At 36.2% G+C, this 25,270-nt stretch overlaps 2 protein-coding genes across 5 annotated transcripts; both read right to left on the bottom strand.

Annotated features, from left to right (window-relative positions):
• Window positions 1–1,531: 1,531 nt before the first annotated feature.
• On the bottom strand, window positions 1,532–8,339 carry LOC137746743 (putative ABC transporter B family member 8). Its single transcript, XM_068486754.2, has 9 exons — window positions 8,028–8,339; window positions 7,840–7,894; window positions 7,245–7,423; window positions 6,412–6,869; window positions 4,621–5,161; window positions 4,184–4,363; window positions 2,787–4,076; window positions 2,275–2,702; window positions 1,532–2,094 (listed from the first exon to the last, which is right to left on the bottom strand). The coding sequence occupies exons 1-9, from the start codon at window positions 8,301–8,303 to the stop codon at window positions 1,749–1,751; spliced, it is 3,753 nt and encodes a 1,250-aa protein (XP_068342855.2). The 5' UTR covers window positions 8,304–8,339; the 3' UTR covers window positions 1,532–1,748.
• Window positions 8,340–14,860: 6,521 nt separating this feature from the next.
• On the bottom strand, window positions 14,861–22,189 carry LOC137748433 (initiator tRNA phosphoribosyl transferase family protein). Of its 4 annotated transcripts, none has more exons than XM_068488582.2 (7): window positions 21,691–22,185; window positions 21,436–21,593; window positions 20,218–20,926; window positions 19,931–20,028; window positions 19,737–19,845; window positions 15,963–16,022; window positions 14,861–15,514 (listed from the first exon to the last, which is right to left on the bottom strand). In XM_068488582.2, the coding sequence occupies exons 1-7, from the start codon at window positions 21,986–21,988 to the stop codon at window positions 15,336–15,338; spliced, it is 1,611 nt and encodes a 536-aa protein (XP_068344683.2). In that variant the 5' UTR covers window positions 21,989–22,185; the 3' UTR covers window positions 14,861–15,335. The 4 variants fall into 4 exon arrangements, 3 of the variants coding, with proteins under 3 accessions (XP_068344683.2, XP_088545678.1, XP_088545676.1); XR_015958645.1 differs by lacking the exon at window positions 14,861–15,514 and adding an exon at window positions 16,811–17,106 and having other exon boundaries at window positions 19,736–19,845; window positions 21,691–22,188; XM_088689552.1 differs by lacking the exons at window positions 14,861–15,514; window positions 15,963–16,022 and adding an exon at window positions 16,363–17,106 and having other exon boundaries at window positions 19,736–19,845; window positions 21,691–22,188.
• Between the last annotated feature and the right edge of the window lie 3,081 nt (window positions 22,190–25,270).

The raw sequence follows: 25,270 nt of genomic DNA, 5'->3' as shown, positions 1-25,270 counted from the left end.
TGATGATGACATCTGTTACCTGTGTTTTAAGTAGGGAGAGACCCCCGTACGACACCAACAGACTTGATAAGTTTCTCCATCAGCTCAAAGGTAGCAGCGCCAGGTAAATATGACATTTAACAAGAGAGCATTTTTCTTTATATTACCATAAATATAATAATTAATTTTCAGGCTAGCATTTGAGCTTATATATTTTGATAAAACTCGAACATGTTTTTGTATAATTTGTGCAATTAACTGCACTGTTTTGTCATACAGCGTTGGAGCTAACAAACTGTGGATTGAGACCAACGAGATGAGGGAGGCTTTCAAGTCCGACCACGTTGAAAGGTGATGAGATACTACCCCTTTACTTTTAATTCATAACTTATATATATATATTTGTTTCTTCCTTTAAACTCAAAAGTCAATCATTTTGGCTGCTACGGCCAATTTTAGTTTGCCTCTTCAAATTGTCATTTTTGCAGTCATGTTGAGATTCATGTCTTGTGCATGTTTTTTTATGTATTGTTAAACTTTTGTTTATGAATATTCAAAAGACAAGTAAAGCGTATTAGACTAGGGGTCGGTTTTGGGAGAGCCGGAATCACTTTTGGGAGAAGCTGTTTTTGCCAATTAGTGATTATAAACTTGTCCATGAATGCATGTTTGCAAGACCAAGAGTCAGTTCCAGCTGGTTAAGAGGGCGCATGAGACTCTCAAAGGAAAAATGGAAACCTACTTTCATCTTGTGCGACAAGCTGGACCTGCGCGCAGATGCTGCTCAGCCCCCAAAGTAAAGGAAAATGATGAAGCAATGCAACAAGGCATGAAGTCTACCTATATAAGTAGAGTGATTTAATTTAATGTTGGAATGAATAAGCAAGGTTGCTCTTGTCGTTGTTGTTTTGTTTCTAAATTAAGGTTATCTTAATTAAGGGTATCCTAAACCTTGTATGCTGTTGTAGCAGAGAATGAAAATCACGAACTTCAAGTTTCTTGAAGTATTATTATTTCGATATCATCAATATTAATATTGACGACATATCTACATTCTAAACCTTGCATCCTAGTTATTTTCATGGACTCCATTAAAGTGCAGTTAAGTTTATCGATGACATATCTATCATTCTATCAATTGTATCATCAATATTAATATCGATGATATATTGACTATTCATTTTTAAAATGTACACTTGCACAATTACGAGAGTGATTGCTTCTCTGTTGCACCTTTGAAGTATGCTCATTCAGTGGGTTCAATACTGACGATAGGTGGCTTATCCACGATGCTTCCTGGCGGATTTGTATGGTGCCTCTCCTACTTACTCATTTTTTTACACGAAAAAGGAAGATTGGTTGCCTACATGAAGTCTAACCAGTTGAGGTTATGGTGGTCTTGGTCTGTTCACCTTTGGATGAAATAACACAAAGTACGCCCTTAAACTCTCGAGTTAGTAGGGTTTCCCATCCACCATGATCGGGTAGCTAATAAAAAATAAAATAATAATAATAATAATAATAATGATAATAAACAAGAAGAAGCAGCATATAGTAGTATAGTATTTATTATTCATTTCGCACCAAAGCAATAACATTTTGGCTTTTGCAATAAGTTCCCATCTAAGAGTCAACAACTCCTCGCTGAAAGAACTGTGAATCCTCATGCCCAAAGCCACAAACCCTAACCTAAACAAGGTTCTCCCATAACCACTTGAGCTGAGTTGAAGCCAACATTTTACACCATTATTAGTTACATTTACCTAACTCTAACACGTGGCAAGGTTAAAAAAGGCACCACGCTTTTGCTGGAGCTGAGCGTAAGTGCCTTTTTCCACCACCTTCCCGTCTCCAACAACTGCAATCATATCTAGGTTTTTGATGGTGTTGAGTCTGTGTGCTATCACAATTGTTGTCCTTCCAACCATAATGAGATCCAATGCTTCCTGCACAAGCTGCTCTGATTGCAGATCAAGTGCACTTGTTGCCTCATCTAGCAACAATATTGTTGGATTCCTAAGTATTGCTCTTGCAATTGCTATCCTTTGCTTTTGCCCTCCTGATAGCTGCACCCCTCTTTCGCCGCACTCAGTGACGTACCCGTCCTTCAGTGACCTGAATCCAATAAACAGACGAACACAGTGTTTTGGAATGATCAGGATGACAATCAAATGGCTAAATGATTTTCAATGATCTAAATCAATTAGATAAGCAAACACAATGTTTTGTGTGATGACAATCATATGGCTAAACGATTTTCGTTCAAGGAGCAATGCTGACAATGTGTATACTTACGAGATAAATTCGTGGGCATTGGCGGCTCTCGCAGCCTCTGCGACTTCATTTTCTGGCGCGTCAAGCTTCCCGAACATGATGTTGTCCCGGATGGTACCGGAGTATATCACCGGTTCTTGGCTAACAAGGGCCGTGTGCCTCCGGAACCATTGAATATCTAGTTCCCTTATGTCAACCCCATCCACCTTCACTGATCCCCTCCCTACATCATAAAATCTTTGTATCAAGCCAATCACAGTTGATTTTCCACACCCACTTGTCCCGACAAGTCCAAAGCTTGAGCCTGCCTTCACCTCCAAGCTAAATTGGCACAGCACTAATGTCTCTGGCCTGCTAGGGTATGCAAAATCAACCTTCTTCAATTCAATCCTTCCAGTCACTTTCTCTAACTGGATCCAGTTTCCATTATTACTATCTCCATCCCCAACCTAAAAAAGATCAAAATTAATACAATTAGCCATAAGCTAAAAACCAACTTCAGTTTAGGGTTTAGGGTTTCGGTTGCTACTTACATCATGAAAGCCTGAAATTAGTGAATGTCGGTCAAGAATCTCAAACACGGATGCAACTGCAGTCGAACCCTTGGCCAAATCCGAAGTCATGCTTCCAGCTTCAGCTATAACTTTACCAGTGCTAACCAATATGAAAAATGTTTTGAACACATCCCCAGCTGATATTTGCCCTTTTTCTACCAATGTACCACCATACCAGAAGTCCAATGCCCATGACATAAATGTTAGGCATTGAGCTGATCCCATTCCAAGCCCAGCTAGCCATGCCTTCTTCCGTGCTTCTTTCCGTGGTTCCTCCTGAGCCTCATCGAACAATTGAAGTACTTTTCCCACGCTTCCGTATGATGTCACAATTCTGTGGTTATACACTGATTCGACTGCAATTTGAGTGCTGTGGTTTTGTGCTTTGATGAAGTTGGCTGATATGCTAGAGAGCAGGACTTTCTTAGTGTAAAAGCAAAGGATCGTGAGTGGTTGGACCGCGAACATAACGAGTGCTAGCTTCCATGCCACAACTAGCCCCATGATCATGGCTATTGTGACAGCTGAAGTGGTTTGGACTAATAAGGACACCCTGTCTGCCACGAGGGACTTAACCATGGAAGCCTCATTGCTCAATCTCGAACACAATGCCCCGCTCGAGTTCTGCTCCTCATCAAACCAAGCCGTTTCAAAGGTCAAGATCTTTTGAAGCATTCGTAATCGGATTCTTTTCGTGAGCTGCTCACCCATGTAAGCAAAATTGTAGTGTTGGAAGAGATTCAAAGTCATGGAAATTAAGGAAAGTGCACAGAAAGTCAAGGAGTATGTGCGAATTCGAGCACGCATTTCCTCGTGGCTTTGCACAAAGAAAGCTGATATCATTCCACCTATGGTTAAGGCATAGACAGGTTGAACTGAACCGAACGCTATGGCAGAGAGGCTTCCGATTAGGCCTTGCTTCCATTCCGGGGAATTTACGGACAGAAGCCGGTAAAAGGAAGTCGGAGGATGTGACACAAGTTGTGGAGTCTCATTAGGTAATGGCGATTTTGCAAACGCTGATGCAGGGCTTGATCTTGCCTTGCTTAGCCGGCCAGCGCTGCTTCTAGTGACTGGAGACACCGAAATTCGTTCTTGCTCAACGTTGTCAAAACTACTGAGCTGCCTCTGCAGCTTTGCTAGATTTGCATAGTGCCCGTTTTGGCGGTTGATGAGGTCGTTGTGGGACCCTATTTCGTTGATGCAACCGCCACTCACCGCTGCAATTAGGTCTGCATTTCGGACTGTGGAAAGCTTGTGTGCAACAACCTGATCATGGTCCAAAAAATGTGAGATGATGAAAGGTAATTAATGTACTAATTGAGGTAAATATCAAATCGATTCTCAATCAGCGTAACATTTATTTGATTAGTTACCATTGTGGTTCTTCCCATGGAGGCTTGATCAAGAGCATTTTGGACCAAAGCCTCTGATTCAGAGTCAAGAGCACTTGTTGCTTCATCAAGTAGTAGAATCGCAGGGTTCTTAATGATTGCTCTAGCAATGGCTATCCGCTGCTTTTGTCCACCAGATAAAAGAGCTCCTCTTTCTCCAATCTGTTGCATAAATTCCGCTATTTTAATCACAATTACGTCAAATCTGATAACGATAATGATTTTCTATTCAAAGCGATATCCAACTTTAATCTGATTTATACTATATGATCCCCAAAATCCTAGCTAACCTAAACTACAAAGAGAGAAATTCGAACTAGGGTTTCAGAGGGGTGCACATCCTATCTATGCATCTGATCATAATTGGAATAAATTTTGCTTAACATTAAATACCCTTTTCAGTTAGTACATATATTCACCTTGGTCTCGTACCCTTCTGGCAGTTGCCTTATGAAATTATGAGCATTGGCAGCCATAGCTGCAGCTGTGACTTCATCCATATTAGCATCAAGTTTACCAAACATAATATTTTCCTTTATCGATGTCCCAAACAATGCATGTTCTTGGCTCACAAGTCCCATCTTGGATCTTATCCAATTCAACTGAAGCATCCTTATATCAACACCATCAACCCGAACAACGCCATCATCCGCGTCATAAAAGCGTTGCAGCAACGCGATTGCTGTGGATTTTCCACTTCCACTTGCACCTACAAGAGCAATGGTCTTCCCAGCTTCAACTTTGAGGTTGAAATCTTTGAGGACCATGGAATCGGGACGAGACGGATATGTGAACTTGACATCAATGAATTCTAGCTCGCCTCTAATGTTGTCTAGCACAACTCCTTTGGTGTCTTCACCATCAATCAAGGGTTTCCGGTCAATCCTGTCAAATATTCGGGTGGCGGCAACAGCAGCTTCTGTGAAGTACCTCAAATCCGGAAGTGCCATTCCCAGGGATCTGTTATCATGCATCAGGTTGTGTCAAAATATATCGAATGTATATATATTCACATCAGCAGAATGAAAATAGGGTTTTAATTATAGTCAGAAAAACGTCCAAAGTAAATTGTGAAAGATTTTACACTTGTCGGCCAGAGCAGTGCGTCTGCCTTGCACCCAACAAGTTCAAGTTTCTCTCTCCGAATATACTGTTGTACATAAATTTCTCATGATTGAATATACTAAAACAACTATAATTACTTGCTAGCTAGTGATTTTCATTTAGTTAAGATATATATATTCTAATATAAATCCAGAAGACTAGATAGCTATCTACATGCTTTTCTCATACGTACTTTGTTCAATACACACCTTTCTAACATGAGCTAAGATCAATTAGTAGATTAACTAACCCAGCAGCAAGAACATCCAAAAAAACATGCGTGGAATTGGAACACGTTTTACCCTCCATATATTAAAAGATAAGGAAAACTAATGAAAATGGTTTGAAAACTTTGAGTTTTAACGAAAATGACAAAATAAAGGGTAAAGTGAATAGTATCAGGATTGACTTTTTAATGTAAAAATATGGATTTTCGTTAAAATAAACAATACTGTGAGTTTTTCGTTATAATTCCCTAAAAGATACTATTAATTATTGGCGGGTTTGATACAATTTATACGTGTTTCCATTGATCAAAAGTGGGAATAATTAACTGAGCACTTCATTTATATTAATAAGGAAGAAAGGGTAAAGTTAAAATTAAAATGAAAACCCCACAAAAATTATGGTCTTCTTGATCTCAAAACATAAAATTAAAAAAAAATAAAAATAAAAACGTAATTGAGATAAGGTTCGATCAACATATTACATTTGACGTATGAATTATCAAAACATGAATGATATATTATGTGACAATCAAATTTTTCCAATCTGACACATAAGTACAGTGCATAATTGTATAGTGAAGAATTGGAGTATGGATTAAAAGAACCCCATAATACAATGAAGAATTGCAAATGTTACAGAGATCAAAATGAATAAATTGCACATTAAATAAGTAAACGAAATTAATTATTTGCACTTTTGTCAGAGTCGAGCTCAGTTTTCTCATTAAGCAGGTTGCAATATTATTAGTAAATATCTCCATAAATAATCATTAACATGCAATCTTAATTAAGCTAACCAAAAAGATACTAATTAAATACAAACTTTAGACACACAAAAAATATCATAAAATGCATGAGATGAGGGATCAAGAAACATACAGTCCACTCAACACGAAAGAGATGCCCGCCGCATAAATCCTCCCACCACTTTCACCTTTAAACATGACCAAATGGCTCCCATACCAAGCAAGAAATCCCCATATCGCAAAAGAAAGTCCTGTGCTTCCAACAGCCAACCCTTTTGCAACGCCTTGCTTTATCCCCAGCCTGCTTGTCCTCTCCAGTATAGCTGAATATCTGTCCACGATTCTCCTCTCGGCAGTGAACGAATAAACAGTTTTAATGGAGCTCAGTGCTTGCTCTATTATTGTGTTTGCTTCTCCGTACTCTTTGTACGATTTTTTAGACAAGTACATGAGGTACTTCCCATAGATCATTCCTGGAATGATTAGAAGAAGTAGTGTGGGGAATGCTACCAAGGCCAGTCTCCATGACAAGTAGGTGGAGAAGGCCAGGCCAGAAACAAAAACGGAGGAGTGCATAACGAATGTTGGCACCTGATGATCGATCATCGAAAATGAGAAACAAATGAAACCATAAAATTTAAGGGAATTTTATTCTGCAAAGAAAATATTGGCACTTGATGATCGAACACAAAAAATGAAAAACAAATTAAACCATAGAATGTGAGAAAAATATTGTTCACACTCACGGGTTGTCATTCTACTCTCTAAATTAAAAAGGAATTAGACCATAAAATTTAAGTGAAATGTTATTCACACTTCTAGTTTGTCATTCTACAACTCTTTATATTAGAAGAATGTTAGCTTTAGAGAGTAAAATATGATCCTTGTCAGTGAATAACAATTGCCCAATCTAATAACATAAATTTTGATTTTGATCAATTTGATGGTGATCATGAGTACAATTACCTTTTCACTTAGAACTTCTTGTATGAGAGAAGTGTCTTTTGATATAGTATTGATGACCTCCGAAGTAGTGGCTTCTTGTGAATCGAAAAACCCAACTTCCTGCCTTAGAACAGCTTCCAAGTACTTGTAACGAATCTTCAGCACCTGCCTCTCACTGGTTTTGCTCCAGCAATAACCCTCTACAAATTACCATTAATCACTTCAATTAGTCTGGATTTTAATTATAAGTTACACCTCAAACTTTCAAATTTCATAGGGTTTTGGATCAGTGTCCCAAATTTACAAAATATAAATGGTCGATCGGTGAGTCCATATGCTTTAGAGGTTTTAACTTTAAGCCATTAAATAGGGCCTTTAGTTTTAGGGTTCCACAAAGATACTTCCTTTTTTTCATTCTCAAACCACCCCCTCCTCTCCCTTTTTTTCTCATAATTTATTGAGATGCCAAGTTACCACTTTTTGGTCAGATCGATGCTATTAGAAACATAACGAACTTGGTCAATCGCGGCTTCGCATCGATTGGAGTCCCTTTGTTCTTGGAAAGCAAAGCAAATGAGAAAAAAAAAAAAATTTAAGAGAGGAAGTTTGAAATTACCCAAAAGAGCCACCAGCATTACTGCTAGTCCCAAGTATACAAAGTCTAGGCTGCACTGTTAACAAAAGCACAGACACAATTAAAAGATGGAAAATGTGAGACGTTAGGAACTGAGTTTGTTGTTGAAAGAGGAAAATTAACCAAAAGCACTGAGAGCTAATATGATTGACTGAAAATTAGCAACTGACCTTTTCAACTTCGTCCATCCAATTAGTCCCATGACTGTTCTGCTGGGTCTGACCATATCCTAAATTGTTCATAAGACGGCTAACGAACACCAGCAAGCAATTAGTAGACATCCCATCTCCTATTGCTCCCACTGTACCCAGCACCATCAGCAACAGATCAACCCAATTAGCATATCTGAATATTTTCAATACTGAATTTCCTCCTTTGCTGCTCTCATCTCCTTTCTCTGCTACCATATTCTCATCATTCTTCTCAGGAGAGTTCATTTTACTCATTCTCAAAAATTAAAACTAGTGAAAATGATGCTGCAAATGGATTTGGAGGGCCTGAAAAGAAGAGCAGAAGGTTGATGCATAAAAGAGATGGTTTGCACCTACATGGTCTTTTTATATGCAAGCAAATTAAAGTGATTCTATAAAACAGCCTTATTAAAAATAAAAAAAAATAAAAATCATATGCTTTATTAACACAAAAGAAAAAAACTAACATATTTCTGACACGCTCTTAAATACGGATGAATCTTACATATTATAAAATGCATGTGGGTCTAAATGTGTTTGTAAATATGTCATGTAGCGTTAGCTTATAAATATTAAGATATATTGATTGTGTGGTGGCTGTACTTTCTCAACAGCATGAATGAAATGAATGAGACCATAACAAGCAGAGGTTAATTAACCCATTTTTGGACCAGTGCACTAGTACTGTTTAACAAAGTTGACTGACCACGGCCCCATTGGCCATCTTTTCAATTTCATTGCCTATAGGTTAGTTTCATTAGTTTAGTTTACTTCGAAAGCATGTCGTTTATACCGTGCGCTTTTTTATCCGTCGCTATTAATTATTTGTTGATCTTGTCCTTATTGGATTGGTTGTGGCCACTTCATCGTGCGCAAGCCTTGCAAGTGCAGAAATAGTATCACACTAATATTTTAGGAACGGAAAGGGAGCAACCCAGTTTGACAACACACTCTATTTTCAAAGTGTAAGGTCTTGTTTGATACACAAAATTAGATTAAAAAGAATAGAAGAATATTTATCTTCAAGATATGCTGAAGAAAAAACTGAAAAAAATTATATTTAACTTGGAAGTAGAACGACGCATCATGATAAAGAAAAGAAATCAACCGATAATCTTATAGAAGTAATAAAACTAATTTGTGAGAAAATGTGGGATTGTGGAGGTATCATTTTCTTCACCCACCTTCTCGTACATATAATCTACTGATGATCGGTCTTTAATCATTATAAAAAACAAGAATCTCGTTCTTTTGGCCGTGATTAATAATTTATGGGCATTATACTTATATATATTTCATATAAGGGGTAGAAATTAAAAATCAAAAGTATATTCATAAGAACATGTTTTTATAACCTAACGACATAAGAATATTTATGTAAAAAATAATAGTAAAAAGATGAAACCACATTAAAAAAATGCTCGATCGTCTTCAACGACGAGTCAAAAACATTCAACCCCTACAAAAGCCAACATTCCACACGTTTTTTTATTTAAATCATAATATGCATGAGTGGATTAGGGTTAATTAACTAATTGTAATGTATTTTTCATAAGAATCACGTGCCTCAATTGAGATTGGATAAAGGTTAATTTTACGTCTGATCTAGGAGACATCCCATGATAAAAAAGTTTTTTTTTTAGGTAATTAATTTTTGGGTAGTGCTATTCACACTCCTCTTATCTCTCACACACTCTTATTAATTTGTGTCTATTAATCTTCTTTAATTCGTTTGTTCTGACGGACCGAAAAAAATATTGTATTTTTTTCACTTCGTTCAAATAAAAGTTGTACCTACACGAAATTTAAAATGAGTGTAAAATGTAGAATGAGTGTATAAATAATATTACTTTCGATTTTTAGGGGATAACACTACTCTTAATTTTTATATTATAATAGCCAAGCCAGGCCAAATTTGATACAAAATAATATTTCATCATTCGTTGCTTTTCATGCAACCCTATGAATGTTTTTTCGATTTCGAAGTTTTTATTTATATATAGGAACGGATGTGACACTTTTTTTTGCTTTTATAAAAGTCGTTTTATAGTGTATTTTATAGTCCAGTACTATTTATTTTTACGTCTTTTCTCAAACCTCGGAGATATATTTAGTGGGTTCGTGAAAGGTCACTGTAAGTGTAAACATCGATCTGTGCAATTAATTCTAATTTTCATGTATTTAATCCAATCAATTGCAAACGTGACATTTCTAGCAGGCAATTTTTTTTTTTTTTTCTTTTTTCTAGCAGGCAAGTTTGATATAAAACCTAGGTGTTCTGGTTCTGCTTTTCTGGTTGCTTTGCTTAAACAACAAATATTTAATGTACTTGGTCTTCGTTGCATTAGACCAAAGAGGCGGCCAAGGTAATCAAGGCAATGACTATATTTTCTTTGAGAGATTATGAACCATAAACCCTAAAGCTTTAAAAGAAAGTTAAGCATTATGTATACAAGTTCGTTGTTGAAGAAAATCAAATTCATCGATGTGGATAACTTATTCTGGTTACCTAAGAAGATCTAATCCTTAAGGTGAAGTGCTCTCTCATTAGGTCAAATTTTGATTCACAATTACTAAACTCATTAACTTGATGGTGTAGATATGTATTTGAGTTATGAGTCAGAATGTAAGTTGAAAACTCGTAAGCTTCTAAGTCACATTTTAACTTGAAATGGACTATATTTCACATGGTCTTAATTAATATAATTTTTGAAAAACTTAAATAAATTACAGCGAAGACCCACAAATCTGAAAACTATACATATCAAAATTTAACCTAAACATGACAAAACTGGAAAATCATTGAAAAGTTTTTTTTTTCAAAAGAAAAAAAAAAGTTTTTATTTATTTTAATGATTAAAAAAAAAGATATATGTGCATGTTAAACATGCATATGTATGGATTTACATGGTATTGGATCTAGTGGCGGAGCCATATGGAAACCAGAAATGGCCTAGGCCTATCCTGAAATTTGATAATATATATGTATTGTTTCCTAATGTTTTCAATAAATACCTTATAGTACATTGGTAAGTGGTGTTTGAAGTTGCATGGGGGCCTATGTTTGAAAATCATTGATGTTAACAGCCTTCCGGTTTTTTCAAACTTAAACTCTTTTGTTTTACCATATAAAACAAGGTCCATAAACCTTATAATTAGCTTTCAAAATAATTAGCCTTCTGTTTTGAAAGGGAAATTCATTTAGAAGAAGATTCAATTATATTGAAAGGAAAATCTCATTGTATTAGTTTTGAGTTATGAATTTAAATTTTTGTTCGATCTTTCTTTTTTATTAAAACTCGTAAACAAGTTATATTTTTATGATATAATCATCTAAATACTAAAGTTTTCATAAAAAGTTTAATGGCCCATCACTCTTGTTTGATAAATTTTGGGGTGTGATATCGACATCTATTTTTACTTCTCATACACTCATCAATTTTCGATCCTTAAATGGAATGAATTCAAAAAAATAAAAGTACAAAAATTAATAAAAATGTGTGAAGAGTAAAAACAGATGTGTGAATAAAAAGCTCATGTCCGCCACTAATTGGATCAAACGTATGAATGTCGTAATCATCAAACCATCAACACCATAAACTAATAATCTACTGACAAGAAAAATGAAAATGTGGTATATCTAGAAAAGAGGTTGGTCCTACGCTCTTTAATCTCAGTCCGCAAGTTTCTCTAGTCGGGACTGTCCAATTCACTATTTATGATTATACGGCAAAGTAAAAGTTGAAAAAGAAATGTTAGGTTGATAGCTTTTGATATTATATATATGTACATGCATATATATACTAGTCTTCATGCATTCGTTCACGCCTGTGCAAAAAATATTTTTTGAATCACGGCATGGTACGCGCTACTTACACGTTTTAAATATATTTATATGCGTAAATTGACAAAAGAAAAGTCAAATATTTGAAGTAAATGAATAATTTGAGATCATGCTAGAAGAAACTCTTCATAAACCAATTAAAGCAGCTGAATTCATATAATAAAATCAGTCTCTATAAAATTTACATTAAGAATAAAGAAAATAATATTTAATAAACAATTGATTGAATCACATTATTACTAGTCTATTGTAAGGCTAAACTCATCTCATTCTCTCTTAGTGTAGATAACATCGTTTATTTATAAAAAAAACCAATCATTTGATAATTAATTTAATCACATTATTATCCGTGTGTGAAAGACTTTTGACAACTTATTTAATCACATTGTTAACTGCGTGCGAAAAACCTTTTGTATTCTTTTCTCTCTTCCCACTTATATTTATATTATATTTTATGATAATCAAATTACCAAATTACCCCCGCATTATTTGATATATTATATTGGGATGCTTTTGGACTTTTTTTGGTTGAGGGGCAATTTTGTCCTAATATTTTTGTCGAATGGCGTGACCCCAAATTTTTGTCGGCATGCGTGAGCCCCCGGCTGTAACATCCCACATCGTTTAGGGGAATGGATCCTGTAAGCCTTATATGTATATTCCAATCTCTATCTAGCACCAAGCCTTTTGGGAGCTCACTGGCTTTGGGTTCCGTAGGAACTCCGAAGTTAAGCAAGTTCGCGCGAGAGCATTCCCAATATAGGTGACCCACTAGGAAGTTATGCTCATGTGAGCTCCCAAAAACAAAACCTTGAGGGTGTGGTCAGGGCCCAAAGCAGACAATATCGTGTTACGGTGGAGTCGAGCCGAGAATGTGGTGGGGGCCAGGGGGGATGTGACAATTTGGTATCAGAGCCAATCCCTAGCCGGAAGTGTGCCGACGAGGACGTCAAGCTCTTAAGGGGGGTAGATTGTTACATCCCACATCGCCCAAGGGAATGGATCATGTAAGCCTTATATATATATATATATATATATATATATTCTCATTTCTACCTAGCACGAGGTCTTTTGAGAGCTCATTGGCTTCGGGTTCCGTAGGAACTCTGAAGTTAAGCGAGTTCGTGCGAGAGTAATCCCAGGATGGGTGATCCACTGAGAAGTTCTCGTGTGAGTTCCCACAAAACCGTGAGGGTGTGGTAAGGGCCCAAAGCGGATAATATCGTGCTACGGTAGAGTCGAGCCCGGAATGTGGTGAGGGCCGGGACCGGGATGTGACACCGACTTTCTATTTTATATATATATATATATATATATATATATATATATATATATATTATGTATATGTATATAGGAAATCTTTAATAGAAGGGATTCTTATTTATTTTTTTTTTTTATAAAAAATAAGGATTAATTGTGGGATCTACACTACATTGAACTTTAACGATTCGAATCGTCTATTTTTTAAGTTGCAACTCATAGATCATCCATGCAAAATATTAGCCAAATCAGAAATGTTTAAGACATCTAATTGGGTTCAAAGAAAATAACGAATACTTTGTTATATAAGAAACAATGAAATTTTATCTTGATAATTAAATAAGCAAGTGTTTTCGGATTGAATTGAATTTTTGCAAGGATGATCTATAAATCGAGACTTACAAAATAGACGGTTCAGATCATTGAAGTTCGATGTGAAGTAAGTTTCATATGTAATCCCCATTTTTTTGAAAAAAATGAGAATTCCTTTGCATAAAGAGTCTGATATATATATATATATATATATATATATATATATATATATATATAGTGCCATAAAGTAAATGTAAACGTGAAATAATATAGTTCCATAAAATAAATATAAACGTGAAATATTAATTTCACGATCAAATAATAAGGAATAATTATATAGCTTAAGTAAAGTGTTTAAAGGTGTGATTAAGGGCCAAGGTGGGACTACGGGAGCACCGCCATTTGTGGTGCGGGTTAGGTTGAGCTTTGAAGGGGGCCAAAAATGCTGGATTTTTCTATGTATATGCACTTCAAACCAGAGTCATGCTCTCCTAAATTCTTCATTATGAATTTTTTAGGACGTATGAGGACTAAATAAATATTAACCACAAGATTATATTAATTTAAATTCAAAAGTTTAAAGTACGTGACAATTTAATAAAACAAAATAAGAAAATAAGTTTTCTAATTTCATGATTTTTAAGTTGGTTTTGTTTTATTAAGTTGTCAAATATTTTAAGTCTTTTGTTTTTTTGAGTACTGATATTTTTATACTAAGGAGAGAGGGAGTTCAGCAAAGCCATACAATAGATAGCCTAATTTGGTATCGAATTCGTCATCTACGAGATTCGAACCTAAGATCTCTCACTTCCAAGTGAAGAGGAATATCATCAGATCGTAATATTGAATAACAAATATTTTAAACCTTTAAATTCAAACTAATATAATATTGTGACTAAAATGTATTTAGTTCTCACATGTCCACCTGGCATCCACCATCATCCTGTCTTCTAATTAAGGCAAAGCAAAAGAAACGATTCAAATGGTGCCAAGTTCACTCAATTAAAGCCTTTTTTATTGGGTCCATGGTACCAACTCCAAATTCTTGATCATTATATTATATTTCTGGTCTTCAGGTTTAGGATAAGTTAGTCATGAATCAAGAAAGAAGAAGAAAGAATATGGGTATGGAACCAATAGCCATCGTAACTGATTTTATTCCGAATTTTTTATGTATTAGTTTACCAATTTAATGTAAAACCTACACCTTTTTTTAGTTCCACAGGGTATTATCGCACAAAAAGTTAGAAATTAGTAAACACATGCAAATATTCGAAATAATTCTAACACCTATTACACAAAAGTAAACATACCATAATTTTCCGACATTTCCATGGTTTAATATACAAGCGATACTATGAGAAGGGGGAAATCAAACATATGACATTGGGTGAAATAAATGTTAAGATATGCTTTATCTTGTATATCAAAGGAACTAGGGTTTACACTTCACATTTATCATAAACAGCCCAACCTCAAACGATTTGATGAATCCCAGAGTTGTTAATGAAGACGTACAACAAAAATGTCCATGGACTTGCAACAAACATGTTCGGACATGGATTTAGCAGCTACTAAAGAATGCAAGAGAGTGCGAAACGAATGAAAGTGAATGAACGTAACTCTCCTCTTCCCACTGGGAGCCTCGTATCTGCTTTGTTCTCCAAGTTCCCTTTCCCTTTGTTACAATGGTTACTCGGTTATACAGCTCCATGCCAGATGAGCTGCCTCCCTCTCAAAATTGCGACAGATCACACCAAATGGACTTGTTAAAGTAAGCTTTGAAGCTGTGGCCCAGAAACGATGCAACTTGCTTATTTTCGGTACAAATGCTTAGCTAATTTAGTCAAACTAATTCTGTGAGTGAAGGTCTAAGCAGGCCTGTTCTCCGCGACAGCTCTTCCGCCATTAAGAAAACCAAAAACTTGCTTCAGGTTTCCTCTTGAAGGCCTTGCATTTACTACAAATTTACAGATAGTTACGAGTCTTCTCCGCATTTCTAATTTTGTAATGCATGTCTCACTGAAGAAGCTTCCACCATCAAAGGTTCCTAATGACATTGTCGGAATGTCAGAAAATACTCGAACAAAATATCATTACAACTTTCCTTGTATAAGATTAAATGCTGGTAGTGCAACAGTAAAACATGAATCAATAATGAACATCCAGGACAATAAACAAAATTTAAATCAGAGAGAGAATTAGTCAGTTACTACAAGCTAGCTTAGACAAATATGTTTAACTGAAAAGGGATGAGGGGGCGGGGATTATGCGCTACATCTAATCTAAACACCCCTCCAAGAAATAAGAACAAGAAGAACATCATTTCTTTTGATAGAGAACAATAATTATCTCAATGAAATAAGAAGATACGCTCAATGGCTTAGACTCATTACAATACATATATACACATACATGCACATAGAACACAACGAGAAAACAATAAAACCCATCAAATTCAAAGTTGAAGAAGTTTCTAGGAGCATAAGAAGGCACACCTCTATCATCAAATAATGAAGTCAAGATTGCCAGACATACACATACGCTGATATCTTCCCCTGGAATAAATAGAAGATTGGAAAATATTAGCAGACGCATTAACGGTAATCCAAGAACAAAAAAATAATAATTAAACATTATGTCGTATAAGTTTCACATAGTATAATTATAATATATATTTATATCGTTATTGTTGAAAAAATTAGGGTCTAATTGCTATATTAAATCACATGAAAAATCAAGAAATAATTTATGCAATTATATATCAAAGTAATGCATGCACATGAGTAACTAATGTTAAACGAACATAACATAATGGATTAGAAAAACCTGAAAATACGGTCGAGGCAAGTGTTAGACACTTAGTCCTTAAGACAAGTTTACGCCCCATTACGATGCTCATGGTCTATCGGCGCATGTCTCCCAAGATACAACGACCACGTCCTTGTAATAGCAGCACTCCAAATCACAAGGCTCCATGAACCATGATTGTGTTGAAAACTCTCTCATATGGACTAAATGAGACTCTCTAATATTTAATGCACTATATGTATGTATGATGAAAAGTTATTTTGTGATTATAGGAGGCTTCCCTATCTATAGAATGTGAGATACCTCTTTGGAAAGCATGTGACTATTCATGAAGAGTCAAAAGTTGCAACACTTCATTTAAGTAGACACATCTTTCTACCAAAAGGCTTCACTTCTAATTTCCATTCAATTAATAAATTTAATATAATAATATTATTTTAAATTTTCCAACAATCCCCCACATGAATGGAAATTGACTCAATACCATACAAATGACAATGCAGACACTAGAGAGAGAATTCAGTAGGAAAAGTACCGCATCGGGATAGGTGGCTTTTGGCTTTGAACCTTCCGTAATGAATTACTATCAGATTTACTTGGCTAATCAGTGAACACGATGTCTTGAACTACTCAGCCGTTTGTGTAAACCAAGACAATAATAATCACACAACACCCTTCCAAACACCTCGTGGTTGCTCGGTTGTGTTCATTTTGGCCCTGAACAATTCTTGGTTTCTCATGAGTTCTTTTAGAGAACTAAGCCTTTCAAAAAATTCTCACAGGAACGGCCCCATTCCTCACTCAAGATAGGTGACTTCCCATTAAGAGTATTTAGCAATACCCCACTTGTTATTTCCAAGTATAGGAATCATTAAAAGCAAAGCTTATCCTAAATACGCTGCAGATAGCACTGTTTCATCATAGGACATGGGTAGGAGATTATCTCCGCAGTGCTCCCATTGAATCATCCACAATTTGGTTGTCCCTTTGAACCTAGATCTTGGGATCTCCAGTCACCTAGGTTGGGTTGCCATTATGGCGATTCTTAAGACGTAGGCTTTTAACCCATTCCCCTCAATGATATGACTTACTCTCTAGTCAAACCTTTAATTAATTGGATCCACTAGGTTGATGACTATCTCTTATGGTGCGCATTTCCATTTATGAAATTATATTTCATTCGAGAATAGTTGTTTTCTAACGTTTAGTCCTCCAAACATGCGTTCGGACTTGATAAGTAATTTGCTAATACTTCAGTAAACTCCCCCACATTTAAGGTATTTTTTTTGTTTCGGAAGGTCTCTAACCTTTCAATACCTTAAATTAAAGAATATCATTTTTCTTGAAGCAAATTACTTTTCCATTATACTTAAGTAAATCATTTTTCAAAAATAGCTAAGCCACCCCCACAATTCCCGTACATTGTGGTTGCTTTTTAATGCTATCAATTACTCACTTATCATACTTATGAAGTAGGAAACAATGAAGATATTTTCTCTTTTGTCTATTCTTCACTTCTAGGCTTTCAAGCCTCACAAGTCCCTTGTATAAGAAGCACTCCCTTTACATTCAACTAGGTATCCAGACCTTTTGTTTCTTGAAATTAAACAAGAACCACACTCATAAAATTAACCACAACATTATTATAATAATGGTTAAGACTACAATTAAAGATGTGTCCACTACGGAAGCTAATTCCAAAATGGCACCAGTCTGAAACTATACCACATTTCACGAACATGTATGAGTGTGATGCACCACCGTTTACGTCTTTGGCATAAAGATGATATTGAAAACCTCCGTTTTTACTGTTTAGAAAATTATACGAAACTTTTATATAGTGACTTTTCAAGTACAACAAAGCCAACTGATGCCATTCAAATGGCACCATCACTGCAACCGAAGCTTACAGTTTGAGACGGACCAAATTAATGACTCCACGATCGACGCGATCATGCCTTTTTGTCAAATTCTATCAAGAATATGACCATACTCATGATATCACTGCAAGTTTTAGTTATGCCTATTAAACACGAAGTTTTATGCAACATGCCTTGCGTCAAAACACAGTATTTAATATAACTGCAGTATGTCTGACACATCAAAAGAGTCAAAACCAGAATAATGCGACACTATGCATTCACAAGAAGGAGTCTGCATTTAGAATGCAAACGATGCATCGCTCCTGAGATATATACCAACATTTCTTAATTTCGCAAGAGCTTACAAACATCATGCATATCACTTATTGTTAGCCATGTAAGTCATTGAATCAACCGTATATATTACAGAACCTGAAGTGCTTTCCTTTGGAAGAGACGTCTTATTCAATTTGAACAGATACAACCCTATCTGAATCGTATCGGTTAAGCAACCCAGATATATATAATACATGTCTGCTCAAATCGACCGACATTTCTCTTCACACTAGATGCCCCTTCAGTTAGAGAAGCTAATATAATTGAAATAGTCAATTCAACAAACACACATGCAACTCAATTTCAAAGAAATAAGTATCAGATCAAATAGGTTAACGGAATCAAATACCATTCACATGCTTGCAACCCTATTATGCATATCCAGGGTTTAAAACATGTCCTAACAGTTTAAAACATACACATATAAATCATATATGAAAACTAACCAAACCAATTTCGTGAATAATAGTCGAAGAAAATGGTTATACGAAATTGTAAGAATAACTTCACACAAAATATACCACACACGCGTCATATGCATATCTCAACATATATGCAAGACATATGTTCCAATTAGAGTGTTTTTCAATAGGCATTGCACTAAAATAAATTATCAGTCCAAACTTAAAACACGTATAAAAGTAAACCAATAAACATGTAACGGTTATTTGGTTCAATTAACTATAACCATCCCATCTACACAAGGCATAAGACAAACGAACAAAATAATGATGAAAGGTTAAAAGTTGGCATCTTTTGAATCAAATTAACTTGCAATACATTTGGAAACAGTTAACATATGAACTGCTTTATGCAAAACTAGAAACCAAAACATTCTACCATGAAAAAGAAAATCCACGCAGAAACATACACGATAGAATATTGTTCTCAAACATAGCAATCAAACCATTAACTTAAACTTGTCTTAAGATTGTTGGAAAAATTAGGGTCTAATTGCATAAATTATTTCTTGATTTTTCATGTGATTTAATATAGCAATTAGACCCTAATTTTTCCAACAGTTATCAACTAAGTTCAGAAGGGGCAAGTAACAGATCAACGTGGTTAAAGCAGACATATCGACTCTGAACCCAGCATAATGTACTAAGCATGATACCTTAGAAAACAAAATTTGACTACACCCCACTAAAGTTCTTTAGATTCCAAATATGAAAAAACGCTCGAATAAAATGCAATGTTATGCACGGTGGAATGGTTTTATTTAATGGAATAGGACTAAGCAAAGAGCTGTGAAGTCTTTACCGTTGTGGCAACAAATTAGGAGGGTCTTCCCTTCACTTAGATTCAACTTTGCAAAGTTCACAGCAGAAGGGAGATTATTCAACAAGGAAAACCGATCAAACTTTGATGTCTGCCATGAAAAGTGAAAAGTTAGTGGAACAAGTACATAATGAAAATGAATATCAGAATGCTACCTATTATTCTTTTGAACTCACCGCCATAGGAAGATGCATATATGCTTTAGCATTCCGATGAGAAACAGGGATTGACTCTTGATCACAATTTAATATGCAATCAACTTTAGATACTGCAGCTGCAACAAATAAGGTAAACCTAAGGGTAAGCCAAAAGAATTAACAAAGCAACGAGAAACAAAGGAGTGTTTTGGGAGGCAGATGAAACATGAACACATAACATTCACATGCAATGATAGACGGAGCCGAAAATTAAGGGTCTGGTCGGATTTTGAATGCTAACAAACCATGAGTAATTTTGAACATACCGTTTGGAGATATGCCTACAGCAAGGCCAGTTGAACCCAGCCATGACATAGGACAATCTTCATCACAAGGATTTAAATCCATATTTGTGTTTGAAATATCCAAAGGCAACAACGAGTCGCCATGCAAACAATGAACTGAGTTTTCTACCAAATTTACCAAATTTGGGGCCTTGACAGAAACCTGAGGAGCAATTTGTCCCCTTCGAGCACGATAAACACGATCCTTCTCAACTATATCAGCTACCATCTGGTTACACAAAACAGGCCCCACATCGATAATATCATAGGCATGGTTCCAGAAGAGGGTAGGTGTTAAACCCCTTGCCCAGCTTTCTTCATCATCACCGGCTCCTGCTATGTAATTCCAGCTAAATTCCGAACTAGTCCTGTGTGGTACAACACAATTAGAGGCAGAGGCAGAAACAAGAATGATGGGTGTGAAATCCCAGGATTCATGGTCCGGAACTTCATTCAACCAAATCACAGTCTTTTGTGATATCCACAGAGGGCGCAGCGGCTTTTTCAATAAAGAAGCAAGAGGGGCAATGTCAGCACCGCTGGCTTCCAACTGTTGAGTCCATTCGTCTAATCGATCCTCAATAGATGCCTTCTCTGTTTCTGAAACCCAAAGAGGTAGATGCAAGGAACAATCCCAATCAAAATTGCTCTGTCCATTCTCTTCAGAATGTTCACCAGAAGTACTTAGCTCCTGATCAAAAGCAAGAAAATTTTAAGGATAGAAAGTCAACATATTGACAACTACATAATTTCGGCAAGAATGGTAACACATATTAGAATTGCTCATAGAAACGGAGCACCCAATTAAGGGTATGTTTGGTCTTGCTCCAAAATGGCTAAAAGCTTGTTTTAGACATCCAAAATCGCTTCTGACAACATTTGACAGAACGCATCATAAAGACACTTTTTAGTGCTTTTTGGTTGCTCCCTTAGGAAGCACTTCCAAGTGCTTTTCCAGAAACTACTTGGATTTTCAATAAAAATTCTAACAATCCAACTAGGACATGTAAAACGCTTCTAAACAAAAGTGCTTCCTTCAAAAGCCGTCCCAAACATGTTTATCACACTATAATCCAACTAGGACAAGCTAAATTTTACTCACAAAAACACATCAAATTCTCTACCTTTTTAGACTAATGCATAATTCAAAACTACACCCAATTATTAAAAAATTTCTCTTTGTTTTCAATTTCAACTCGCCTCATCATTGAACAAATCACTCTGACGATCTTTTTTCCAATGCCTATAAATCGCCCGATTAAAAACACATGTCCAAATCGGAATCGTCTTCGACATGCTATCCGGAAAACGCTTCCCCTTCCGAGTCGCATCCACAATAAAGCACCCTCCTTTCTGTCCTACCAAATTCAACAAAATCCCAGAAAAGATCAAACCAATAATCAAACAAAAAAACGAGAATAACAATTGGATGCAGGTTGTTACGGTACACCTTACCGGCAAGTTGGGCGACGTGGAGGTTGAGGCGGGACGTGTTGAAGGACCAGTTGTTTGTGTGGCCGTCGGTGGATTTGAAGTAGCAGGTGGAGTGGAAGTTGGCAGTTGGAGAATACCAGAGGCCGCAGCGGAGGTTGGCGAGGAGAGGGAGGTCCGGCCAGAGCTGGGAGATTTCTCCGACAAAGATTGAGTCGTCGTAGATTGATTTGAGGGCGTTGTAGAGGGTGTTCTGCCGTTGTTTTATTGTCCTGGCCGCCCTGTATATGCTCAGCTGCTTCGTGCCGTCGTCCTCTTCCATTGAAATCGGAACTTGGAGTTCTGGGAGAGATTCTGTTTCTTAATTTCGTCGAAATAAGAAGCGGCGTTTGGGAGTTATGAGAGTTAGAACTGCGGCGGCTCAGATTGAATAGGTTTTCTTTGTTAGACCAAGTCAGAGTTATCAGCTCATGTTTAAACTCTGAAGTCCGTTATTCAGCAATGCAGTCCTTATCCAACGATAAGTCTGATAGTTTTAGATTATTTTTAAATGTTTGAAAGTTTGTTTCACAGACGTTGTATTATTCAAATTCAAATATTGCCGTCTAAATAGGGTTGATAAACCCTAATGTAATCTCAAAATTATTATAAATACACGCGGGGATGCGCATTCTGAATTGAAAACCTGAGAGTTCTAAAGTATTACAGTCTTGTAGTACAAATAACGTTAGTTCGAGGGTGTACTGTATAATCTAACGCAACAGACGATCCCGTGTGACATTCGCAGTTTGAATTTGATTTTCAGTGTTGGTGTATCATATTGGTGGCCAGAAAAAAACTAAAATTTTCTGTCAATCTTCACGGCCCTCAAAAAAATAGATAGTTGTGGCCAAAACCACTAACTTGTCCCTTAAGAAAAAGAACGATATACTCAATTTCGAAGATTATTTTTTTTGTATTTTCTAATCTAGAATATATTAGATATCGCTAGAAAAATACGATCTAATTATTTAGAGTTAAACCGCTCTAATAATTTTGCACAACTCAAATGCTTTGCTCTTCTTTAAGTGGAGACATTTATAGAGAACGAGATACAAACCTAATCAAACAAATAAATCTAATCAAATAAGTAAAAGTAATTGAATAAGAAAAAACCTAATTCCTTGAGGACAAAAAACCTAGACGTTAATAAAATAACATAAAACAAAACATCTAAGTGAATAAAATCTTCCCTTTTCCTACATTTTCCAACGCTTGAGACCAACTTCAATGGTTGGGCTAAAAGCCAAATTTTTTAGCCCAGAATCAATGAACTTAGGCTATTTTTTTTCTTAAATTAAATTTTAAAAAAAATATGTAGACTATCGTAAATTAATTTTATGAACATTTTAATCTAAAAATATGTAAATTCCGATAAATATTGAAAAATCACTAAATTTTCCACAAAGCAAGCCTTCAACTTTCCACCTTGGGCTAACTTTCAATTCACCAACCGTTCAACACCAAACTTTCAACTTTCATCAACCATTCAACACCAAACTTTCAACTTTCACCAACCATTCAACTTCCATCAATAATCCTCTATATAAACATATGTCCAATATTAGTTGATCACACAACTTTTCAACCTTCAATCATCATTTATCTTCACCAATCTTTCAACTTTCAAAGAGTTTTTGTTTCCTAAAAATCCTCAATATCTCATCAATGGGTGATAGAAGAAGGCATAGCATGGCAATGCAGATGGCACGAAACCTAGCAAGGATTGAGTTTGAGGATGAAGAATTGTTCAACGCCTCGTGGTTCTGTCACGGGCCGTTCATATATGCAGCGTGATAGAGAAAAGTGTCATGACCGAATGATGAAAGATTATTTCATCGAGCATTCGAGATTTCCTGCTCATGATTTTCAAAGGCAGTTTCGGATGAGGAGAGAGCTTTTTGAAAGCATCTTGAACACAGTTGTCAATTATGACCACTACTTTGCAAGGAGGCTAGATGTCGCAGGCTGACAAGGTCTATCACCTCATTAGAAGCTCACATCTGTTTTTCACATGCTAGCTAATGGGTGCTCTACAGACTCAACTGACGAGTATTGCCGACTTGCAAAAAGTAACGCTATTAAGAACCTGAAACGCTTCTGTAAGGCAATTGAAGGCACATATGGAGCCACATACCTCCGCAAGCCAAATCGTGAAGACTTGAAGAGGCTTCTACGCAAGGCAGACAAAAAAGGCTTCCCTGGAATGATAGAAAGTCTTGATTGTATGCATTGGGAGTGGAAGAATTGCCATACTGGTTGGGCTAGCCAATTCAAGGGCCGTCATAACAAGCCAACCATCGTGCTCGAGGTTGTGGCATCTTACGACACATGTATTTGGCATGCTTTCTTTGGCGCTCCAGACACGCCCCGACCTTGATATTGCTCGAATATCAGGATAGACACGTGCTGGCCGACACCCAAAGGTGATGAAAGCCATTAATTGATACAAAAGCTAAGAATGAGAAATAAATAAGGGTTATGAATTGAAATACAATGAATTAACAACTTAGGAATATGTTCAGAGTATATAGCTAATTAGAACACTAAAATAAATAATATAAATTGAATGAATAAAAGAGTGGGTCCTACACCGAGACGGCTCGAAGATGCCGATGTTGAAGTGTCTTGACGCCAGGATTGTATGCCTCGATTCTAAGACCTAAATGGGGGCGCAAAACAAAAGTGAGTGGACCAAGTTTATATACATACATAATACGAAAACAGTTGTGAACATACTAACCCCCAAGTTTTAATAATGAAAACTACTAGCATAATAAGTGATAGGTTTACTGAAAACCCTAGCATGCCAAAAACATCTCAAAAGACATATCACGGAAAAACATCGCGAAAATCAAAATATCAATCATCTTATAGATCGTCTCGTAAGCGCAGTGTGCTGCTAGTAAGAACATTGAATAAATATAACTCCCGGCCATATGCCAGCACCGTGGTCTCTGCGCCCGTAGCTAGAGATTACCAACTCCCGGCCCAATGCCCGTTCCGTGTCCCTCAGCCTGTAGCTAGGGATTATTTCTCCCGGCCTAACTGCCAACACCAGATCCTCGCCTCAAGCGGCATAGTATCCATTAGGTACGCACAAATAGTTACGCCTTTCATAAATAACCACTTCATAGTATAAAGTCATCCATCGTCTATACTATAAAGAGGGGTTTCTAACCATGTTCTAGCATCCTATCGTCATCCATCATATAGTCTACCAGTTTATGATTTTTATAGAAAATACGATATATTAAAATATAGCTCAAGATAGGCCAACAATTAATTCCTTACAAAATAACGAGACGATAATCAACATTTCAATAAACATGCTTAACATAAAATCAATCCATAAACTCGTAAGGCATGCTTTTCATTTATGCAATTAAACTATGAAATCATGTAATTTTAGAAGGGGTCCACTTACATTACTCAGCTGCTGAAGAGCCACGCAATTAGCGAAGACGGAAACGCCACAATTAATTGCCCATAAGCACATAAAGGGTACATTTAGTCAAACTCTACTCAAACGACTTATTTTGGAAAAATGGACATCGGAAACGGG

Source organism: Pyrus communis, chromosome 2 (assembly GCF_041283825.1).
Source record: "Pyrus communis isolate YQ-2024b chromosome 2, ASM4128382v1, whole genome shotgun sequence".
NCBI classification, from domain to species: Eukaryota; Viridiplantae; Streptophyta; class Magnoliopsida; order Rosales; family Rosaceae; genus Pyrus; species Pyrus communis.
The sequence above is the reverse complement of the archived record's forward strand: the minus strand, read 5'-3'. Positions and strand labels throughout refer to the sequence as shown.

Coding starts and splice junctions, on each gene's coding strand:
- LOC137746743 (XM_068486754.2), bottom strand. CDS start 8,303: ATGAGTAAAATGAACTCTCCTGAGAAGAATGATGAGAATATGGTAGCA. Junction 7,424..7,839: donor AATGCTGGTGGCTCTTTTGG/GTAATTTCAAAC, acceptor GGTAATTTGTAG/AGGGTTATTGCTGGAGCAAA. Junction 4,364..4,620: donor CAGAAGGGTACGAGACCAAG/GTGAATATATGT, acceptor TTTATGCAACAG/ATTGGAGAAAGAGGAGCTCT.
- LOC137748433 (XM_068488582.2), bottom strand. CDS start 21,988: ATGGAAGAGGACGACGGCACGAAGCAGCTGAGCATATACAGGGCGGCC. Junction 20,029..20,217: donor TGTAGGCATATCTCCAAACG/GTATGTTCAAAA, acceptor TATTTGTTGCAG/CTGCAGTATCTAAAGTTGAT. Junction 19,846..19,930: donor ATATGCATCTTCCTATGGCG/GTGAGTTCAAAA, acceptor TTTTCATGGCAG/ACATCAAAGTTTGATCGGTT.